The 21,879-nt window shown below is 38.0% G+C and overlaps 2 protein-coding genes across 6 annotated transcripts; one reads left to right on the top strand and one right to left on the bottom strand.

The window, feature by feature from the left end:
* Positions 1–149: 149 nt before the first annotated feature.
* srsf9 (serine and arginine rich splicing factor 9) lies at positions 150–5,534 on the bottom strand. Of its 5 annotated transcripts, none has more exons than XM_042395935.1 (5): positions 5,401–5,534; positions 3,377–3,681; positions 3,006–3,196; positions 1,144–1,316; positions 150–1,055 (listed from the first exon to the last, which is right to left on the bottom strand). In XM_042395935.1, the coding sequence occupies exons 2-5, from the start codon at positions 3,532–3,534 to the stop codon at positions 828–830; spliced, it is 750 nt and encodes a 249-aa protein (XP_042251869.1). In that variant the 5' UTR covers positions 3,535–3,681; positions 5,401–5,534; the 3' UTR covers positions 150–827. The 5 variants fall into 5 exon arrangements, with proteins under 5 accessions (XP_042251869.1, XP_042251871.1, XP_042251870.1 ...); XM_042395937.1 differs by having other exon boundaries at positions 3,377–3,584; XM_042395936.1 differs by having other exon boundaries at positions 3,377–3,577.
* Positions 5,535–8,439: 2,905 nt separating this feature from the next.
* Positions 8,440–18,961, top strand: prodha (proline dehydrogenase (oxidase) 1a). The gene is made up of 14 exons (XM_042396018.1): positions 8,440–8,997; positions 9,415–9,623; positions 11,383–11,417; positions 12,190–12,339; positions 12,766–12,830; positions 13,107–13,223; positions 13,502–13,581; positions 13,879–13,960; positions 14,719–14,811; positions 15,027–15,173; positions 15,477–15,652; positions 15,738–15,836; positions 16,128–16,216; positions 17,051–18,961. Exons 1-14 carry the CDS (start codon positions 8,659–8,661, stop codon positions 17,239–17,241), a joined length of 1,872 nt encoding a protein of 623 aa, XP_042251952.1. The 5' UTR covers positions 8,440–8,658; the 3' UTR covers positions 17,242–18,961.
* Positions 18,962–21,879: the final 2,918 nt, after the last annotated feature.

Raw genomic sequence — 21,879 nt, 5'->3', positions numbered from 1 at the left:
GCAGTACAGCCATAGCATATTTAGCATTAATTTAATGTTCAATTAGTTCAGTTATATCTCTTCTGAAAAGTTTGCATTAAAAGTTACTTTTTTAAGTATAGTAGTGATCTATTAAAATTGTTTTGGGACAATGAATGAAACAGTCACAGTAAAAGTTTGCATTTTATTGGTAAAGAAAAAAAAACAGATGCATACAAATCAAGTCCACCTACAGGTCACCTCGGTCAGAGGCTCATACGTTAAAAAAATAATCTGACAGGTGAGGCTCACAGTCAACATGTGTCACTACTCTAAAAGGCGTACTAATTTTACACATCTTGAATCAGAGGAGGATATTGATTAGCTTCACAGGTTCTTAAATTGGCGGTTCGAAAAACTTCATATTCATAGAACTTCCATACAAGGCTACAGATAGGACACACACAAAAAGGAAAATTTAAGAAGCAGTATGACGTTTTGTCTGATAGCTGCAGAATTGTGTTATTTGTTTTGGACAATATAATATAACCTGTTTGTACTGGTTTCTGTCAACGTTTGACATTACAACCCAGGATTTCTTTATAAAAGACACCTCTAATTTGTTATAAAATAATCAAATACAGTTATTTTGCTTAGAAGAGAAAAATCAACAATCCTGCTTTCACATAACACATATGGGTGTTTGAAAAACAATGTTAAGGCTGAGGGGAGGAGCACGGGATCCTGACCATGGAATGTATGTAGCAAGAAATAATGGTGTTTCCTAGGAGGAGACCCGGGGCTTAAAAAAAAAAGCAGGTAGAATTAAAAAACATTTCCCCCAATTCCTCTATAAATGATGAGCCTTTCTACCGATAATGACGTGGTGGTGGGCTATGGTGCTGTGGGGGGTGCCTCCTGGAGGGTGGACTATGGCGCGACATAGCGTGGCGTGGAGGCGACTGATAACGCGGAGGGGGGGATCCTCTGTTATGGTAGGGAGGTGAATAGCGACCTCGGGATCTGGAGCGGGAACGTGACCGACCCCAGCTGGGAGTGCCTCTCTCCTCATAGACGCGGATGTATGCAGTCTCACCCTACAAGAACGAAGAAGAATAACATTTGTTACCATGACAATCTGAAAGGATGAGGGACAATTATATCCTCATCATCACTGGCACCCACTTGATGTGAACGGAACTCCGTCCGATCCAATCTGCGTAGCGCGTACTCCATGTCCTCTCTACGGAGGAATTCCACCACACCTTCTCCATCTCGCTGCACGTCTGCAAAACAAACATCTCCTGCCTCGCGCATATGATCCTTCAGATCCTGCCAGCTCCCAGTTGGTGGTAACCCTGGAATGGGAAAAAAGACAAGTGAGATGGGGACAAAACTTTCTCACCTGGCATTTTAAACCTAAAATCACTGCAGGGACAGATTTTTATCAAGTCTGAACTTCATACCAACTGAAGTTTAAAAGCTAAATGTAAAAAGAGAAGTGGGAAGAACTTGGCTTTTGCGAGTGTCTTCTTAGTAGTTTAATTGGTTGATTGACAGAAAATTACTACACAAATATTTTGATAATCAATTAATCGTTTCTGTAATTTTCAAGCAAAAATGTCAAACGTTCACAGCACCTCATTTGTGAGAATGTTATGTTATATTTCTAAATATCTAGTTTTGGACTATTGTTCTGACAAAACAAGACAATTAAAAATGTCACCTTGGGCTTAGGAAACTGTGATGTGATTTTCCACTAATGTGTGACATTTTATACAAAACGATTTTTAACAGTAAATTATAATAATATTTATTGATAATGAAAATTATTAGTTTCGGCCTGAGTTTGGTGTGTAAAAAGGAACTAAATAATGATACCTCTGAGCTTCACTGGTTGCTGTTATGGAGAAGATGCCATTCATAATATCAGTAATCAATTTATCAATTTCCTACACTATATTCACTGAAACTGAATCATTCATCCATTAAATTTTTCAAAACTTTAAATATCTACCCTCTTTTGCAATTACAAGTGCAGGCAACAAAATTTTAAGTTATGCAATTGTCTGTTTCTCATGGCAATGCTCTTTGGAACTTGTAGATCTTCAACGGTATTCTTCACAGTCATTGACTTTTGTCCGCCAGTACAGTTGTTCATTATCAGTCCTTATAACACAATGCAGAGAGTTAGATTGACCTTAACTGTCAGTTGGGAAAATGAAAACAAATTTTGCTTTTATAACTCTCCACAGGTATCTCTCTACCTACTTCTCCACTCAATACTCATAAGGTTTTGTTCCTCATGTTGACTTTGACTGAGAGTTAAGGGAATGTAATTGTTCAGATATAAAAGGCGTAAAATATAAGACAATTTAAATTAAACTATTGCGTGAATGTTTTAGAAAGCTCCAATATTTTTATATCAGAACCCCACAGTGTTGTACTTCCAGGGTTCTGATCTCATATGACCGGTCAAGTCAGACAACTAGGTAAACCTTAGACCTTTAAGGGGTTGGTCTATAAAGGGGTTGGTCTAAGATAAGCAGCCCAATTCGAACAGTTTGTAAACATGAGATAAATGTAGCACACAGCAAATAATTCATGATATACAATGACAAAATTACACCTACCAGTCACTATAGCCGGTGTTTTGGGATTATGCAGCCAACATGACCGGTTTCAGTAAACTGTTTTGTTTTTCATGACTTAAGGAGCTGACTTGACCTCATCCACTTAGTCCCCTTCACCTCCAGTCCGCCATGAGAGAGAGAAACATATCTGCCTACGACTCATGACGTCCATCTACTAGTCCCCTTGTCCTCCAGTCCGCCATGAGAGAGAGAGAGAGAGAAACATATCTGCCTACGACTCATGACGTCCATCTACTAGTCCCTTTGTCCTCCAGTCCGCCATGAGAGAGAGCGAGAGAGAAACACATCTGCCTACGACTCTTATGTCCACTTTCCTACCAGTCTCCTTGACCTCCAGGACGCCGTGAAAGAGAGAAAAATATTAACTGGCTATGACTCATGACGTCCACCTACCAGTCACTATGACCCGGAATTCAGATCTTCGAGTTGGGGGTCCAAACCTTCCCCTAGGTCCTCCTCCTCCACCACCACCTCCACCTCCCATAGGACCAAATTTAGCCCCAGAGGATCGAGGATACTCTACACGCAGCTTGGAGTCTCCATATCCATATCCATTCCTTCCATAGACAGCATCATCTGCATCCCTAAGAGAAGAGAGCAAAGAACTCCTTACCAAAGTACGCCTGTTTCACTACCGGACATAGACCTGGAAATGCCGTCTCCATCCATTCCCTGCTGGCAGTCACTTGAGATGATATATATAGATAAGGTATCCAACAAGGGGAATGTGATTCGACTTGCCAAAGACCATCCCAGAAACTCACCGTGGGTCTTCAAATCGGACAAAGGCAAAAGGGATAGTGCCTCTATTGTTCTTCAATTCAATATCACGGATTTTTCCATATTTGTAGAAGAGATCCTCAATGTCTCTCTCCTGGACATCCATGGGAAGATTCCCCACATAGATCCGGCCATCCGACATGGTGGTTGAGTGAGTGGCACTGCTGACACAGAATGGGGGGCACCTGCAGACTTTAAGATCACTTCTTGTTTTCACAATTAGCTGTGGAAGTGGTCCTTATCCTAATCCTAGTTCCAATCCAAAACTTAGTCCATCCGCCTCCAATTCCTTAATTTAGACAAAAATAAAACTCTAAACCAGGGATGCAGGCATGATAGTAGTAAATGATGAGCTCAAGACAAATGGCACACGTCCCCGGATCCAAGCCTGAAAGCTTTAAAACACAGGGTAATGAAGGTAAAACAACCTGAATAAATGGTAAACAGTATTATGGTGCTTGAAATGATGAGGATGATGTGAAGAAAATCTACTGGAGGAAAAACCTGTAATATACCAGAGTAATTCAGTGTGTGTGTGTGTGTGTGTGTGTGTGTGTGTGTGTCTGTAGACATTGATATGTACAGATGGGTGAAAAATTAAAGGAACAGCCAAGACATTTTTTGACAGCTCTCCAAAACTTCCTATAGTTATTCAGATGGGTTGAGATCTGGTGACTGAAGGCCACTGCAAATGATTCACATCATTTTCATACTACATTAAAAGGTCCAGTATGTAGGATTTAGTGGCATCTAGCAGTGAGGTTGCAGATTGCAACAAACCCTTTCCAAGCGTGTAAAAGAACAGACGGTGGTCGTGAAACTAGCGAAAGACCATCTCTAAATTCTAAATGCCACTAAATTCTACACACTGCACCTTTAAACAAGTCTGTCACCCGTCATATCCTATATGCAGGTAACTACATTTGCACTCTTTTATTCAGGTTTTTCCTTTAGTTTGTCACCTGTGTGTATATTAATTTCTAGCCAGAAAGGTAAATCTTAGACATGTACCAGCCTGTACTTAAAAATGAAGGTGCTGAATCTTACTCAACCTTTTTACCATTATCTTGCAAATCTCAGTAACAAAATCTACAATATAATATAGTGCAACACAACATCAACACTACAGCCTGCAATATGTCCATAAATTTTAGTCAACACATCTCTAATAATGTCCCTAACTAAATAAACATTTTAAACTTCAATTAGTAGTCTTACTGAACTGCATTAAAATTTGCAGGTGTTTCTATGTTCCTGGTCACTTGAGTAACTTACATAATATTATGACAAGATAATGCACTAAAAATAATAATAATAGTGGTAAACGCACAAGAGAAAGATATTTACCTTGCATAACAGTAACAAATAACACTTGATCAATTCAATACGTTTCGGGGAGGCTTGAAACTCGCACGTTCACGGAAATACAAGCAAATAAAGGTTAAACTTGATGAACCGACCGATCCTGTTTGCTACCTGCAAGCTAAACGGGGATGTTGGCGGGTTGCTAGGTGATTTTAATACTGACATTAGCTACTATCATAAGGGCTCCTGGTAAACATATTTGTTTTAATATTAGTTGTAAGGTTGAAAATGAAGGCTAGCGTGGTTACAAGGCTTTCACTATTTGCCTTGATATCAGACAGGTATCTATATCGAAGCTAAGCTAAACTAGCCCGCAATTACCTAGCTAACGTCGATTACTGTAAATTATGCCTTACAAGCAGCATATGTACTTTGACCTCCATCTGATTTAGCGCCCATACAGCAGAAAATATTCTGACTTTACGGTTTAGCTTGGCAGTTGAGGCTTGAAAGCGAACGCCGTATTAAGAAATGTAATAATTACAGGGTAACAGGTCGGTCTCTTTGTTGATAATGTAAGGTCAGCTAGCTGAGCTAAGCTAATGCACCAGTGTTTATCACACTCGAATATACAAACAAATGGGCAATTTGCATTAAATGCGTGCAATAAACAACACTTAAAATAACAGTAGATGGCGATTACCTTCTATAGCAAGCAAGAGAGCCTTCTTTTGTAGATTTTATGCTACCAGTTGTCACGCTGTGCTGCTTCCGTGTTGGCTAGCAACATTAGCAAGCGGCTAGGTGACTTCTTCTTCCCATTTCCGGCAAACAGTAGTTACATTTAGCGCAGTGCTGCCTCCCGCCGGAAAATAGAGGAATCCTTCTTCCTCATGCTCCAAACCAGGGTCGACTCTGGCTATCAAAGTGCCCTGGGCGAGATTTTGGATTGGAGACCCCAAAAAGTGCAACAATAGCACCTCCAGTACAAGAACTTCAAATATGAATTCATACTAAAATGAAGTGCAACAACGCTATCTCCAGCCCAGACAATCCCCCCAGTCCTTCAGACAAAAAGGCAAGTGGGTGTCATAGTGCCATTCAATGAGTGTTTTGTGGTATGACTTGAAGTTTGGCTGTTGAGTGAAAAATTGACCAATCAGTAAGGCTTTGAAAAATAAACCAGATCAAAACTCATGCAAGTCTGGGGGAAAAAGAGAGGAAAAATACTAAGAAGGGAGCTCAAGTGCATATTTACAAAAGTTGTATACAAGCACAGCTGTCGGTAAAAAAAAAGATCCTCCTCATTCGATGCCTCCTGTCTCATTTGGCACCCTGGGCGACTGCCTATGTGGCCTATGCCGCGGGCCACCCCTGCTCCAAACATTAGGTTTTGATGTCTAAATTCAAAACCAACACCGTCTTACCATCAACGGGCTTCCAGAGCAGCTGCTGAAATAGTAAATGAATATCACACATATCACAGTGCCCATGGTAAAGCAAATAGATGAGATAAAAACATGATATCCCATTGACCTCCACGGTGTATTTGGAGTGGCAGTGTCTCTATCAGTCAGTGTAACTTAGCAAGCATGACTTCATTCAGTCAACAGATGCCTCTCCACTTTATTCCATTTAATGCTCTTTTCTCATCTCTCGTCTCTTGTATACCTTCTCTCCAGAGGCCCTCTAGTCCTTCCTTTTAACATCCTGATGGCTCCATCCTGTCCTGGTTGATTTTCTCTGAAGGTTACAGGAATGAGGTCTCTAGATGGGTTACACAACCAATTATATAAAACTCTCTTGAAGCCACAGGCACTGTCTCTTTTTATTTCTGTCACTATTAGATAATGAAACAAATGAGAGTCTGCTCTAGTGGTGGAAATAAACTAAATACATTTACTCAAGCACAGTACAATTTTGAGGTACTTGTATTTTATTTATATAACTTTACACTTCCACTCCACTACATTTCAGAGGGAATCACTGTGCTTTCTACTCCACTACAATTATTTGACAGCTTTAGTTACTTTTCAGTTGTAGATTTGACACAATGGATAATATAACAAGCTTTTAAAATACAACACATTATTAAAGATGAAACCAGTGGTTTCCAACCTTTTTGGCTTTTGACGTCTTACAGAAAGCAGTGAGTAGTCAGGGTCACATTTCAGATGTCTATGAGTTATTAACAGCTCCACCAAACAGTGATTTTTCCCTCTAAACTTCTCACATGCCTTCATTTCAATAAATGTTCAAATGACCCAATATTTCACCACAAATCAAAGATTAGAGAAAAAGTCCAAGAACTGACAACAGATTTGTGTATCAGAACTTTGTTTTTTTTTTCTTTCCCCATTAATCATCTCACGATCCCTGACATTTATCTGGTGACCCTTTGGAGGGACCCAACCCCTAGGTTGGGAACCACTGGACTAAACTAGCTCCACCCCCAGCAGCTACAACAGTAACATGCTGTTTACACACTGATGTTTCAGTATTAATAGTCTAATGATGTCACATATAATAATATATCAGTCAAAGGGACCAAACAAGTACTTTCACTTTAATACTTTAAATACATTTTGCTGCTAATACTTATGTACTTAAGTAGGATTTTTAATGCCGGACTTTTACTTGTAATGGAATATTTTTACATTGCTGTATTGGTACTTTTACTTAAGTAAAGGATCTGAATACTTCTTTCATCACTGGTCTGCTCAAAGGAGACATACAACTCTTAATGGAAACTATTGGTAAAATCTTACAATAATATTGCGTCACAATTATTACTTTGCTAAACTGATATAAACAAACCTTACAACACAATAGGAAACATTCTAATAAAACCATCTACATTGAGAGAGGATAACTAATTCTGTCAATATACATGTGTAATGTTAAGGCAGAGAGTTGTCATCAATCACTGTATACACAAATTCTGAATGCAGACAGGTGACATACATTTCAAGTTCAAAGATACTGCAAATGAAGAGATACCAAACTCTCAGATAAACTGAACACCTGTATATAGAGTAGGCAAAATGGAATCCAATGCAATTAGCCCTGTAATATACTACTATATTACCCATGTGAAAGATGTAATAATCATTTTTGTCTGAGGCTGTAGTGTGGTTGCATTTGATTTTACTGAAAGGGTCTGGAGCCCCTATAGGAGAGACAAAATAACAGAAAGACTTTACTTAAGGATGGACAAAGTACCAAAAACATAAGTGTGCAGTGGTAGGCTGGCAAGTTGGTACTCAGACTCTTGCAGTGCAGCCAAACTTTGTTCAAACCCAGATGACTTTTCAAATATTTTAAATTCTAGAGGTGATCCCAAAGATTCCAAACATACCAAATATGTCAGACTGAATTTTGGGGCAATGTGTATGAAATTATGCACAAGACAGAATATTTTCCTTTGATGGAACGGTGCAGCCACAAGGAGTCTTGTGTTTGAATATTTCATAAAAAGCATCAATGAAGAGCTGAAACAGAATGTAAAACATTGTATCTCGCCTTGACTGAAATATGAAGTATTCATTGCTTACTGTCCGTGTGGATTAAGATTATTACAAATTTAAACCTGTTCAAGGGGGAAGACGGGGAAATAGGTTAGATTAACAGTTCATTTGTGAAAACAGCGATTCCAATAAAAGGAGCCAAAAATCAGAAATTAAATTCATGTAAACTTTTTGTTTGTTTGTTTTTATTTATTTTTAATCTTACTGGAGTTTGCAAGGGACTTTCATGTCACGTGCGAGAACATGCACTGGCAGTCAAATGTACGCGCGTGATGCCAGACAGCGTGACGTAACGAGAGGCACCGCCCACCCCCCCCAGCATCAAATGAAACTGCTCAGCGCGCGCTTGCCGAGCAACATCTTAACAACGGCACAGCTCGGTGAGGTAGGTGACTTACTACCGGTTCCTGGTCTTCTGCGTTTAAAAAAAGAGAATGTCGTACACTAAGTTTGTAGCAGGTCTTATTAAGACAAACTGCGGCAACATCAAGAAAATACGCGTTTCACCTGGAAGGTATCGCTCAACAGTGGCATCCACCAAGAGCCATGAAGAGAAAGAGCAACAGATGGATGGCTGCACCGTGGTGGAAACTGAACCGGTTGAACTCATCAGCCAGACCAAAAGTGTTACAAACACACAGTTGAATAAAATCCACATTGACTTCGACAACACCCAGGAAGCCTACAGGAGCAAAGATAACATTGAGCTGCTCCGAAGTCTGCTGGTCTTCAAGCTTTGTACATTTGACTTCCTCGTTGAGAAGAACAAAGAGGTGAGTTAAGTTCAAAGGTTAGCTCAACTGCATCTGTAATGAGGAAATAATACATTTCAACTGGGTAATTTGGTGGGTAGAATTGAAAACACCTGAATTAATGTGTAACAGCTTAGCAATTAAGTGAATGAGCAAGAAAGTCAAATATAACGTTAGTGCTATATCTGCTATCTGTTCTATTTATTTTTGTTGATATTTGAGTTAGTTTATTTAGTTAGTCATTGTATTATTGCCTCTTTTTTACCTTATTGTTTCTTACCTCATTGCTGGCTGCTGTAATATTTAAATTTCCCTTTGGGATTGATAAAGTATCTATCTATCTATCTATCTATCTAATGGTATGGAGGGTAGGTTATTATAATGATGCTAAATAATATACTACTGAGGAAGAATAACTTGTTGCTGTTTTGTTTTCAGTTGATGGAGCTGAGTAAGAAGGTTCTTGGTCAAAGGATGTTTGATAAGATGATGAAGATGACCTTCTATGGCCAATTTGTGGCAGGGGAAGACCACAACTCCATCAAACCTTTAATCCAGAAGAATCAGGCCTTTGGTGTGGGGGCAGTTTTGGACTATAGTGTTGAAGAGGACTTGACACAAGAGGAGGCAGAGAAGAAGGAAATGGAGTAAGTCATGTTTACATCTGACTGGGCAGGAATTGTGAAAAGACTGAGTATGTAGGCTTACTTTCTTGTTGAGGTTTGTGGTTAAACCTCCACACCTCTGTGGCATAGTTAATCAGTATTTCACCTTTAATATATGCCCTATGTGCACAACATGAGGAGCCATGAGTTATGTAACATACCAAATTCTAAAAGCTTGTCGGGTCAGGTTTATTTTTAAGCTCAGTATTGCATACATTGTTGCAAAGGGGCGTAACTGTTCCTGACCCAAGAAACCTGGAAAACTGGAAGACACTTGAAGAGGCTATTGATAGGGAGACCCCAACCCTCCCCCCCTCTCCATGCATGGTTGTAGTAGGAGCTTCATATTGGGAAGAGCAATTACAGGAATGAAGTACAATATATACGTATGATATAGGAAGTCCAATATCAGTTCTACTACAGTGAGTTGTTTAGTTAGATGGTGAGGTATAACTACTTGACTTAGATTGTACATTTCAGGTAAACCAAAATTATTTTGGAAAATGTTCTTTAAAGGTCATTGGGCACGTAAAAGTCATCCTTGACTGTGGAAATGTGTAAATATTAAAGGGGCCACAGTACAATATATGCAGACTAAGGCGTCATTTCACTAGTTAAAACGTACAGCACTGATGTTTGAAATACAGATAAAATGTCCGATAAAACCACTCTAGTTTAATAATCTGTTAGTAGACTTGAGATTTTTTCTTTCACCCGTGTCTGCGTTATATATTGTCCCTCTGCAAATTACACTCTGACTACTTTATAGCACACGCCCAAATATCAACTGAATGAGTTATACTTTTATATTCATTCATTGTTATCTTATCACTTAATGCCTGGCTTCTGTTACGCTGCTTATCGAATAAATTTGAGTCACACGATCCACAGTACGTTTCCTCCACACGAACACACTGTAATCAAACCCCAATGTGTTTTATTTCGGCTCCAGTGGCAAAACAGTGCTTGTCTCCTATTGGTTGGCTAGGACAGACCCCTCTCCTCTGATTGGTTGAGCTAGTTGTTCAGCTGGGGGATGTGCTGCATGAAAAGACTGCCAGCCTTTTAGAGTAATGTGCTGGATCCCTTAATGGGCCACACACACCCACACGCATACTCACAGAAGTGTTATGCAATGTTCTGAGAAGGCAATAAGATTATTTTTTAACTGAGGATTAGCTCACTAAGCACGAACATACACATGATGAACTAAATCCAAAAAACTTGAGTAGCATTCCAATTATCTTCATCTAAACTCTGTTAAATTCACAGAACAGATTGTTAGCTCCACAGAAAAGACAACACAGTGAACAGAGTAGTTACCTGACAGTTCTCTCATATCACAACATGTCTATGAAAGGAGCTCATCAATACTGCAAAAAACAAGGTCTCAGCAAGATTGTGGAATTGACTTGTGAAAGGAAAACATTTGCCTTACCTCAGCATTTAAGACTTCTTTTTTGTGATTACCATATTTCAAAATCTACTCTCTTTAGGTTGCAGTAGAAAACTTTCTTGTTTTGTGTTTATAGTTGGCAGTATGTCTTTATTAATGAATTTGCAACAATAAAAGTGTCATAAGACGTTATCAAACTATCAATAGGCTCTGGCAGCATGAAAGAGCATAGATAGTGTAATCTCTTCTCCATTTGTTGTGTAGAAAAGAAAATTGTTTTAGGTAGTTGCAGTGACAGTAATGTTTGCTGCTCTAATCCGATGCCAAACTCTCCCTCTTTTTCAGTTCCTGTGTTTCTGAAGCAGAGAAAGAAAGTCCAGGTGTGTATATGTGTTGAATCTAATTTTGAGAATTGTATTTAATGTAATGTAGTTGTTTGATTTCCCATTTATGTGTATCATCAGCTCCTGCATGATTCATTGACCAAGGGACTGGTGTACAGTCTGCAGGCAAGGCTTGCAGTGACTGAACTACTGGTTTAATGTTCAGTTGCTTCAGTTTGGCCTGAGTGCAACACATGTGTCAGGGTTGGTATGTTCAGTCATGTGGCCAGGTAGTGTAGACTGGAATAGTAACCGGTCATATCTGGATCTAGTGGCCTGAAATGTTCAGCCAGTGGGTACAGTGAGCAGAAGCTTGGTTCATGTTACAGGGTTGATGTTTGAGACTCAAGTATGTCACTCACCTAACAGCTCTTTCTCCGGTCTGATAATGAATTTTGTTAATGTTAATTTATCAATAACAACTTAATGAATATTTCTAGTGTCAGTATTTCTGGTTGGCAGTCGTATCAATGTCAATACAATAACTATAAATATTCTGTTGACCAAAAAGTCAAGTTGTGCACTAAAGAAAAAATACCTTTTATAACTTGAAAATATGGTTACTTATGTAAGTTTTGAAAATTATGGTTGCAATAATCACATAAGTAGAAAATTCATCAAAACATTTATCTCCCAGTGATGTTTGCCTCCTGATTAATAGCTCATCAAAATTAAAAATTCTGTCAAAAATCTTTGAAAATGCAGCTTTAAGTCTGTGAAAACTCTTTTGCTATGTAAAGTAGTTCATGATATCTTCGTTTCACACCAGATGCTGATCATCGTGAGAGGAAGTACAAGGCCCATCGTCAGTTTGGGGACAGACGTGGAGGCGTTATAAGTGCTCGCACCTACTTCTATGCAGACGAGGCCAAATGTGACAACCAAATGGAGACATTCATAAACTGCATTAAAGCCTCTGGTAAGTAGATAGGTTTCTAAAGAAGCAATAAAGGAAGATAATATCTGTGAGTTAGTTATATCATTATTATTATTATTATTATTATTATTATTATTATTATTATTATAAGGGCTATTGTAATTAAAGGTCAATTAGCAATAGAACTGAGTACAGAGGGGCATTGCATTCATCAGAAAAAAACAATTGGAGGCCTTAGTTCGTAATTATGACTTCTATATCTCATAATAGACTTGCTATCACATAATTACGAGAGATCTGGGTCTTGTAATTATGAGATAAGGTTTAGGTTGTTATCAGTCATAATTATGAGATAAGGCCTCCAATTTTTTTTTTTTGTTGAATGTGATGCGCTTCTGTAAATGAGAGCATTGAATTAAGTAAAATAAATTGGGTGACATCAAATTTCTTATCAATTTTGCCTTTCAGGGGGAGCCTCTGCAGATGGATTTTCTGCCATCAAAATGACTGCTCTGGGACGCCCACAGTTCCTTGTAAGTTTCACTTCATGTCTTCAATATTGAGGGAAAGAGAGAAACTATGTCAGGTGTGGGGAGAGCCATTTCCTGTGTCATTTGGTAGATTCACACCTAAATGTCACACAAAAATTCTCAGACAAAAATTTAAAAAATTATATGTCAATTGACAGTGAACAAGAGGTGTGATTGTCTGCAAATACAATACCGATGTGCCCAGCTAACCACATCACAATATGGTTCAAATGCAGTATTGTAACTTGGTTATTTTATATTGGCTCTGTGTCTGAACAGCTCCAGTTTTCGGAAGTCTTGGTAAAGTGGAGACGGTTCTTTAACTTCCTCGCAGCACAACAAGGAAAATCTGAAATGATGGTTTTGGAACAAAAACTGGAACTGGAACAACTCAAGGTTTGTCTTGTAGACTTCAGCAAAGTCTAATGCAGGATCATGTACAGTATAACTGATGTCTTCAAACCTTTTTTAGTTGTTTCTAAGTTGGTTTAGTTGTGTTAAAGCCTTCATGGCTTTTATTGCCATGTCCTTTGTTAAAGCAATGATCAACTTCTTTTATAACAAGTAATATAATAAAAGAGTACTCACTTGCTGGTGGTATTTCATCCCACTAACATTCAGTGCATACATGCAATGTATGTTTTATTTTTAATGATTGAAATATTTCTTTGTAGGAAAGTTTGACTAAGCTGGGTGTTGGCGCCAAGGATGACATTGAGAATTGGTTTACTGGAGAGAAGCTGGGTTTGTCAGGGTAAGATAGTCACTCATTAGTTCATTACTAACAACAAGTACTTCACAATAATACATTTTATATATCAATAAAATGAAATATTTGATCTAAATTTCTTGAAAAAAAACCCCAAAAAACGGGGTGTTTAGCTTGAAATGCTAATTATATACAGACAAGTATCAAAAGACCTGTAGTTCATTCTTCTTAGTTCACAACACTAATTAATCTGCTAGTAAAACATTCTGAAAGAATTTCATTATTTAAATTTTACTGTAATTTACATATGCTGATTCATATTTTTCTCCATTCTTATCCCAGAACGATAGATCTGCTGGACTGGAACAGTTTAATAAACGATACAACAAAAATCTCCAATCTGCTTATGGTGCCAAACCTTGAGGTGAGTGATTGTCATGTAAATATTTAGTGGTTTGCTCTCCTCATACCCTCTCCCTGTGAACTGTGCAGTAAAACAGAGAAGGCCTTAAAATAATCTTACAAAAGGAGCAATTCTCCAGTGGTGATACAGCATTTGATCACAGAAACCCATCTTAGGTGTAGTACGATATACTTCAAGCACATTTTATTTCTGATTCCCTCATAAAGATAAATGTGTAAATTTTACAGGTAAATGTAATTATACAGTTAATGGGGTAATAAACAGATAGTGATGTAAACAACAAATTAGTAAAATAGAAAGGTATGGCAACTGTTTTTGTTTCCCCATCAGAACGTGGAGTTCTTCATAATATTATGTGAACATGTTGATGCAAGTCTTGCTGGCGCAAGAAATGGATCTTCTTTCCACAAGATAATTACTTGCTGGCGCAATATCATATCTTCTTCCTAACAAGTAAACATTTTGTTCTGATGAGGTAAAAACATAACATCTTTTGGGACTAACAGTGCTCTGTAGATTTCTGCAGTGCTTTGTATACATTGAGTTGAAGTGCATGATAATGTAGCCACTGCCAGAGAGGACAGTTAAGAAACTCTATCTTGGTGTTTCAGTTTTGAAACGAGACAAAATGCCAGAGAGACTCATGCTGCTCTCGCTCTCATCCACCCATGTCTGTCACATGCTGATAGAGTTTGTGGGCTTTCCAAGATGGCTTTTGAAAGCAAATTGAATTGATGTTTTGTGTGTTTGTTGTGCAGACAGGTCAGCTGGAACCTTTATTGAACAAGTTTACAGCTGAGGAGGAGAGACAGATGAAGAGAATGCTGCAGCGAGTGGATGTTCTGGCCAAGGTAATTTCACTTATAATAAAATGAATAAAAGTGCATTTATTAAATAACTATGAAAATAAATATATTAATACAATAACAGAGATATTTTATTGTAATCAAAGAACTTCTTTTATTTCCAAGAAATGAGAACTGAAATGTCTTTCTTGAACTAAACTGTTTGTCTTGTGCACACTGAACCATGTAAACTGTAAATACTGTTTCTCTGTGCGCTCCAGCATGCTATGCAGAACGGTGTAAGGCTAATGGTGGATGCAGAGCAGACATACTTCCAACCAGCTATTAGTCGACTGGCCCTGGAAATGCAGAGGAAATTCAACAGAGAAAAGCCAATCATTTTCAACACCTATCAGTGTTACCTCAAGGTGAGTTCACATATTATACAATCGTCACCAGTAACAAATCATTTGAATAGATAGCCTAAACAGGTGTTCCATTAGAGGACAATTGCATGCTTCTGTGCACTGCATTTGTTTATCACATTTTCCGTTTAAGTCTTGTTTCTGTTCTCATAAGTGCGCACTGTATGTTTTTTTTTGCCCTTGAATATTAAACCAAAAAGAACAGCTTTTGTTTTGTAAGGATGGTTTTAATTTAGCCATGTGCAAAGAGCTATGTGCTAACCTGTCCTATTCTTTTGTGGGTTTTATCTGTTTTGTTGCTTTTAGGAAGCTTATGACAACGTAACTGTGGATGTTGAGCTGTCACGGAGGGAGGGCTGGTACTTTGGTGCCAAGCTGGTTCGTGGAGCCTACATGTACCAAGAAAGAGCCAGGGCCACTGAGATTGGCTACGAAGACCCAATTAACCCGGACTATGAGGCCACTAACAGGATGTATCACAAGTAAGTCTTGAATTATTATCAAGGCCTTCTGCGGTTCAGCTAGAACATTCCTAAGTTCTAAACATCTGCCTTGTTGTTTGTCCAGGTGTTTGGAGTACGTGCTGGAGGAGATCGAACACAGCAGGAAAGCTAATATCATGGTCGCAACTCACAACGAGGACACAGTGAAATTTACCCTACAAATGTACGTTTTGTCTCAAGGTTGCATGAAACAGAACATCTTGCATTTACTTAAGTGCAGATTTTGTTTGAACATACATGAATGCCTTAAACCCCTCATTCATAAAGGATGAATTGTATTGGTTTATACTAATGCTCTAGGATATTGCTCTAAGTAAAACGTATTCTTTGTCAATTGTCCAAAGCAGTTATAGGATTTAGAGAATGAAATTGCCACATCAGTAGTGGAATGCCACACTCCAGCTCTCATTATGTAACAGCCCTTTAACGTGTGTGTTTTTTTCTGTTTTTTCAGGATGAATGAGATGGGCCTTTCCCCCACTGAGAATAAAGTTTACTTTGGACAGCTGCTGGGCATGTGTGACCAGATCAGCTTCCCACTAGGTATGTTGCACACAGCTCAGATGCTAAAAGTAAACAGAAAGTTATGGAATCACAGAGTCTTACATCACATAGTCATGTGGCCACTGAAAGTTAATCCCTACAGATGTCGACTTTTCATAACACACACGGCCATTGACCTTAGAAATGGTCTACCCACTCCATAGATATCATGCGAACAAACATCTCCAGGCCTTCAACGACCTTAAATGTCTATTACAAAATGTTTGTTGTATGAAGAAACCCTCTCTACAATATCATGATAAAGACGATTCCAACGATCTGTCTGAATGTGTTGTGCAAGTGACAGACAGAAAACTGGTAAATTAGGCAATACTTCAACCTCATCCACATGTAAACGGCAGAGAGTTTTGATTTTTAATAATGTGTTACTGTTTAAATAGTGGTGCAATGTTTCTAGTTGAATACTTTATTGCAGATGAATAGTGAGAATTAATGCTGTAGCAGCCCTAACATTTCCTGCACCAGCAGGACATAAGGGCTATTTTGACCTTGTCATATCACTTGATATCAAAACCACATTTTTACATATCATTGTTATCTTAATATAATATTTATTCACCATAAATTCATTTATTGTTATGTCTTGATATCATTATGAGCTATTATCAGCTTAATGACTACACATAAAAACTTCTTTAGTGTTTCTAATCATTAGAAATAGAGCTACTCTGGCTGCTTCTCTGCTGCATCCATATTTGAACGCTGCTGTTGCACATTACATACAAAGTCATGAGCTGGAATACAGATATGGGGGAGATAGTGGACTTAACATTTGGAGTAAAACGTGTCTCCTTGCTCTGTGTTGAAATAAAGGTCAAGCAGGTTTCCCTGTCTACAAGTACGTCCCGTATGGCCCAGTCAACGAGGTCATTCCCTATCTGTCTCGCCGTGCTCAAGAGAACCGCGGCTTCATGAAGGGATCCCAGAGAGAGCGCAGCCTGCTGTGGAAGGAGCTGAAACGCAGGGTGCTGGGTGGTCAGATATTCTACAAGCCTGTCTACTGAATCACAAGGCGATAACATACTAACTGCAGTATGTCTTTAAGCATTCCATCATCTTAACTGTACCACTAACTGTTCTTTGTAGAGGAAGATTAATGTCCTTCCTTTGCTTGTTTGGTTGCAAAGTGTGGGAGAAAGTTTGTGATTTTCTGACAGGTGTTGCAAGTGTAATTTGGTTTGTATTGGAGGTGTCTTTTGCTTGTTATTTAATAAGGAAGGTTTTAAAACATGGCCCAATCAATACATTGTGGAGATTCATATGCTTCTCCATCAACAAGTGATGATTGATATTAGTTTTTAAATCAGTATTTGGTTATTTAACTTAAAAAAAAAATGCCATGGTAATCATCAGATTCAACACTGGAAAAACATGCTCCTTTTTTAAAAGAACTGCAACTGATTATACCTCTAAATGTCAATCCTTTCTCATGTACAGCATGGAGGATAAGAAAAGTATATTGTGTATGTATAGTTACCCAAAGGTGGCTTATTGTATGTAGGAGCTGACACTCACTGTGTCCTTTGTTCAGTGTTAAGTGTATATTATGTAACTGTAACTCAGAAGTGCCTAATGATTGTTTTCATGAGATTAACTGTACTGTAGAACTTGTTTTGTTTTTGTTAATGTACACTCATACACATGGAGATTTTAAATTATTTTGGCATGTTTATTTGATTTATGTGTGTCATTGTATCAATCTACTGTACATTAATTTATCTGAACAAATAATTTAATTATTGTGCAGCATAGGGATCTGATTACATAAAAATGTCTTAGATTTGTAAAGCTCTATATTCATACTCCTGGTTTTAAGATGTAATCTGTTGTTCATTAAAGCATGTACAGTAAATGCAGCATTACAAACCAGATGATCCTCCTGCAGAAGCTAACCATCATCACCTCTTACTGTTGTCCTAGTGTGGTTTATAGTTGACATGTGCCAGATGGTCCTGATGACTTCAGATTTCTCTGAAGTCAAGAACATCTTCTGTTCATCAAACATGGACAGTAACAGCAACACGTGGTCAAAGCAGAACAGAAAAACCGCACTCAAGTACCGTAAGAACACCTGCTCTGTTGCATAAGCTGCTGTGGGAGAAGAGAGCCTGTGGTGTTCAGTTTGTTATTGTAGAGAAGGGTTCAGAAAGACTGGTTCTGTCAGTGTCTCTGGTTTCAGTGCTGCCCATAGCCTGTGAATCACTTGTAATTGTGTCACCCAAGGAAGTCTATTTAAAGATCGTTTGAATGAAAGTGATAGAAAAATTATTTAAATTCAAATGTTTTTAAGGACTGGAAGTGAAACAATACGATAAAATGTCCTTAAACTTTTGTAAAAGTCGTAAAATTTTAAAATGTTATGACTTTAAATAAAATATACAGGGTACTTTTGGAGACACGACTAAACTTAATTAAGTTGGTTGAATTACAGTTGCGTGATGTGTATTTTACGTACAGTACTGTAGCCATGAGGATTTGATAAAGGTCAGTCATTTGAGTTAATTTTAGTGTGTCTTTCACCTTGAATGTTCCACACTGTTAGTACGTTTGTTAATGCAGTAAGAAATATGGTCTTATTTTTGTGCAGTTGCTTTGATGTTTTTCGTTCTTTTTTGTTTGGTTTCCTAATCACTGCTGTATCAGTATAAACCATATGTTGTACAGTTGTAAAATATATGTAATTATTGTTTTGAAACAATAAAATACAGACAACTTGAAAAGAAACCTGAGTTATGTTTACTGTTACTGCAGCTGTGAATGCTGGAAATGAACATTTTCCTAAACAATACCAAGCTGCAAATGTCTGTTAAGTTTATTAGTTGTTGGGGAAGGATCTAGAGTTAGAAAATTGAAAGGTTACACATTATTATTATATTTTAAGGCGGTCTGTTGCTGCCTTAAAGGTACCCAAACTCCAACTACTGTCCTTCCTGTAGCACCCAACTCTGGACAGACGCAACCCTGAGCTTATCTCTCAGCGTCATGTCTGATTGTCCTTGCTGACGTATTCTGATGTTAGTGACATCAACAACTACGGTCATTGCCACACTTAATCCAGTGGGCTCCCATTGCCAAACTGATGTGACCCACTTAATCAGATGATTCAGCAGCTTCCAAAGTCAACAGCAGCTGAGGCAGCACCTCATTCAGGTATCTGGAGACTACAAAAAAACAGTCTGCCACACATCACAACACAACACACAGCTGTGGGTGTGCTCTCTGGTGTGTTTGGATATATGAACACAGGACACGACCCTCAAAATGTTATCTATCTATCTGTACAGCTTGTTTTACAGCTATTAATATCATTATTATGAAAACTTTTTGGGGCCTAAGATGTACAGCAGACATTATTACCTACTTGCTAATGAGCAGTGTGTATTACCGTGACACTATACTGCATAATACATTCAATTCATATTACAGTTAAAATGTGATCCCAGTCTTTAGTTCAGCTTCTATTCCCAGACTTAATTTTTATTCTATTTAATTATGTATATCCCAATTATATTATCTCATTGTTTTGTGATTTATTACTTCATTGTTATGCCTCAGTGATGGGATTAATAAAATAATATTTTATTTTATAATATAGTATTTTTTTTTACACACATGATATCCTGGCAACTATTTTTGTTGGCTTCCCTATAACAGTAATACAATATAATTAATACAATATAAATACTTCATACTTCTTATATTAGGGGGTTGGTGGGAGCTAATTAAGTGTTAAATCATATTGCTTAATGGTATTTAAATTTAGGACATGAATGCAACCACCCAGCCAAGAACAATGTGACAAGAAGAAGATCACAATCACACTGTAGCTGAAATTAACACAAAGAATGCACGTTGTGAACTTTAATACACAAAGCCGCAAGGCCTTATGGATGGATAGATGGACCAATGATTCTCTATCTTAAAGAACAAATCTTGATTTCACACCCTCCATATGGTCCTTAATATAGATCATTATTAGGAATATAACAAAATAACAAAACTGACTCATGGGGAATTAATTTGCTCAAACTTAAAGCCAAATCAAGACATTAGTTTGATTTATAGATGAATCAGGTGAATGATGAATCAGCATTTTGTGTTTCATCCTAACTGAAACTATTTGCTCTAGTTCTGTGTTTACAACAGTTACTGAGTTCAACAACCTTTTAACAGCTTAAGAAAACATCATGTCAATAGAGTTGTTGTGTGGCCTTAGTACCTGTATTAAAAGATCTGTAAGTCCTTTTATAGCAGGTTTTAACCTTTGCTTTGACTTTTATTAATGGGGATGCCCTTTAGTGTACATTTGGATAACAGATCGTGCCTTTAAAAATATTTACCAGAATAGTAATTCATCTTAATACAGGTGCAAGTTCCTTACCAGTTTTCCTGCTTTGAATTTGTTCATGTGTCTCCATCACCTGACACCTGGGCTGCTTCTATGTGTTTCTCTTTCCTCCTTAAACTTTTCTTTCTTGAATCAGTTGCATCTTCTTTACTTTCTCCTTGTCTTTCTTTCAACACCATTACATCCTGTAGTTCTTCCTCGCTTCTGCCTCCTCTCTCTGGATTCCTTCACTCACTCTCTGGAAATGTAAAAAAACCTTACAAGCCACCATACAAGCAGAATTTTAACTTGTATGATGTTAATTATGGCAGTTGCGGACAAACAATACACAGTGTGAATGCATCAGCAATCAAGCTATTCAAACTATCAATCTGCATTAACATTACTGAAATGTACAGCAGTGAAACCAGATAATCTGGATGGTTAAACAACACTAATGTCAATTAAAAAACATGAAAGAGAGCTGAAGAGCTTTTCTAGCTACTTTGTGGTCTTTTGTCTGACATTATTATTTAATGGCGCACATGTCAGCAGGCGATTTGATGGGGTATGCCATCCCCCTTGCTAGCAAAATGACCAAAATGCATCCTCCTTGTTAACCTGCCAGCCCCCTCTCCATCCCCTAGTAGCAGAGAGAGTGCAGGTGCAGAGAGGTCATTTAGTTGAATATGTTAGTCTAGTCTTCCTGACTCATTTAGCCTACATCTGACTGAGGTTTGTGCAAGTTAGACTGAAATATCAGTAGCCCAACTTTGATGTGTATTGATAAATCCATGGTGCTGTCCGAGGTGCTGAAGTAGCAGATGGATTTGGAATCGCACCTTTTTCTCTCAGTCCCGCCCTTCTGTCGGTTCCGTCTTGGATCTGTAATATTCTCTAAACTATATACTATAAATACTCAAGTCTATACTATATTGTAGCCTATATACTCCTAGGTGCTCTCACTTGTCGGTATCAGCTTCTTATGCCCATTCAGACTTCCTGATTTAGACTTTAAAGGAAAGTCTGAATCAAATGACCAGCACCGTTTTTCTGGACAGGATCAGCTGAAAACTCTGGCAAACAGGTAAATCTGTCTCAAATAGCTGGTTCACAGAAAAAAATAGGCTAGTGCATTTGATTAAATAAGGTGAAAATGTGTGTGTATGTGTGTGTGTGTGTGTGTGTGTGTTTATATAATACACTAATAATACAATGTTAATTTTACTTGAAGTAGGATTCACCCACAGAAACACTTCACATAGAGTTTTAACTAGTATTTTGGTAGCCATAAAATCTTTATCTTACTACAAAT

Source organism: Thunnus maccoyii, chromosome 19 (genome assembly GCF_910596095.1).
Source record: "Thunnus maccoyii chromosome 19, fThuMac1.1, whole genome shotgun sequence".
NCBI classification, from domain to species: Eukaryota; Metazoa; Chordata; class Actinopteri; order Scombriformes; family Scombridae; genus Thunnus; species Thunnus maccoyii.
Note: the sequence above shows the minus strand (reverse complement) of the source record. Positions and strands in the feature narration are given on the sequence as shown.

Coding starts and splice junctions, on each gene's coding strand:
- prodha (XM_042396018.1), top strand. CDS start 8,659: ATGTCGTACACTAAGTTTGTAGCAGGTCTTATTAAGACAAACTGCGGC. Junction 14,812..15,026: donor GAGTGGATGTTCTGGCCAAG/GTAATTTCACTT, acceptor TGTGCGCTCCAG/CATGCTATGCAGAACGGTGT. Junction 16,217..17,050: donor CCAGATCAGCTTCCCACTAG/GTATGTTGCACA, acceptor GTTGAAATAAAG/GTCAAGCAGGTTTCCCTGTC.
- srsf9 (XM_042395935.1), bottom strand. CDS start 3,534: ATGTCGGATGGCCGGATCTATGTGGGGAATCTTCCCATGGATGTCCAG. Junction 1,317..3,005: donor ATTCCGGGTCATAGTGACTG/GTAGGTGGACGT, acceptor TTCCCATTCCAG/GGTTACCACCAACTGGGAGC. Junction 1,056..1,143: donor CGGAGTTCCGTTCACATCAA/GTGGGTGCCAGT, acceptor TCGTTCTTGTAG/GGTGAGACTGCATACATCCG.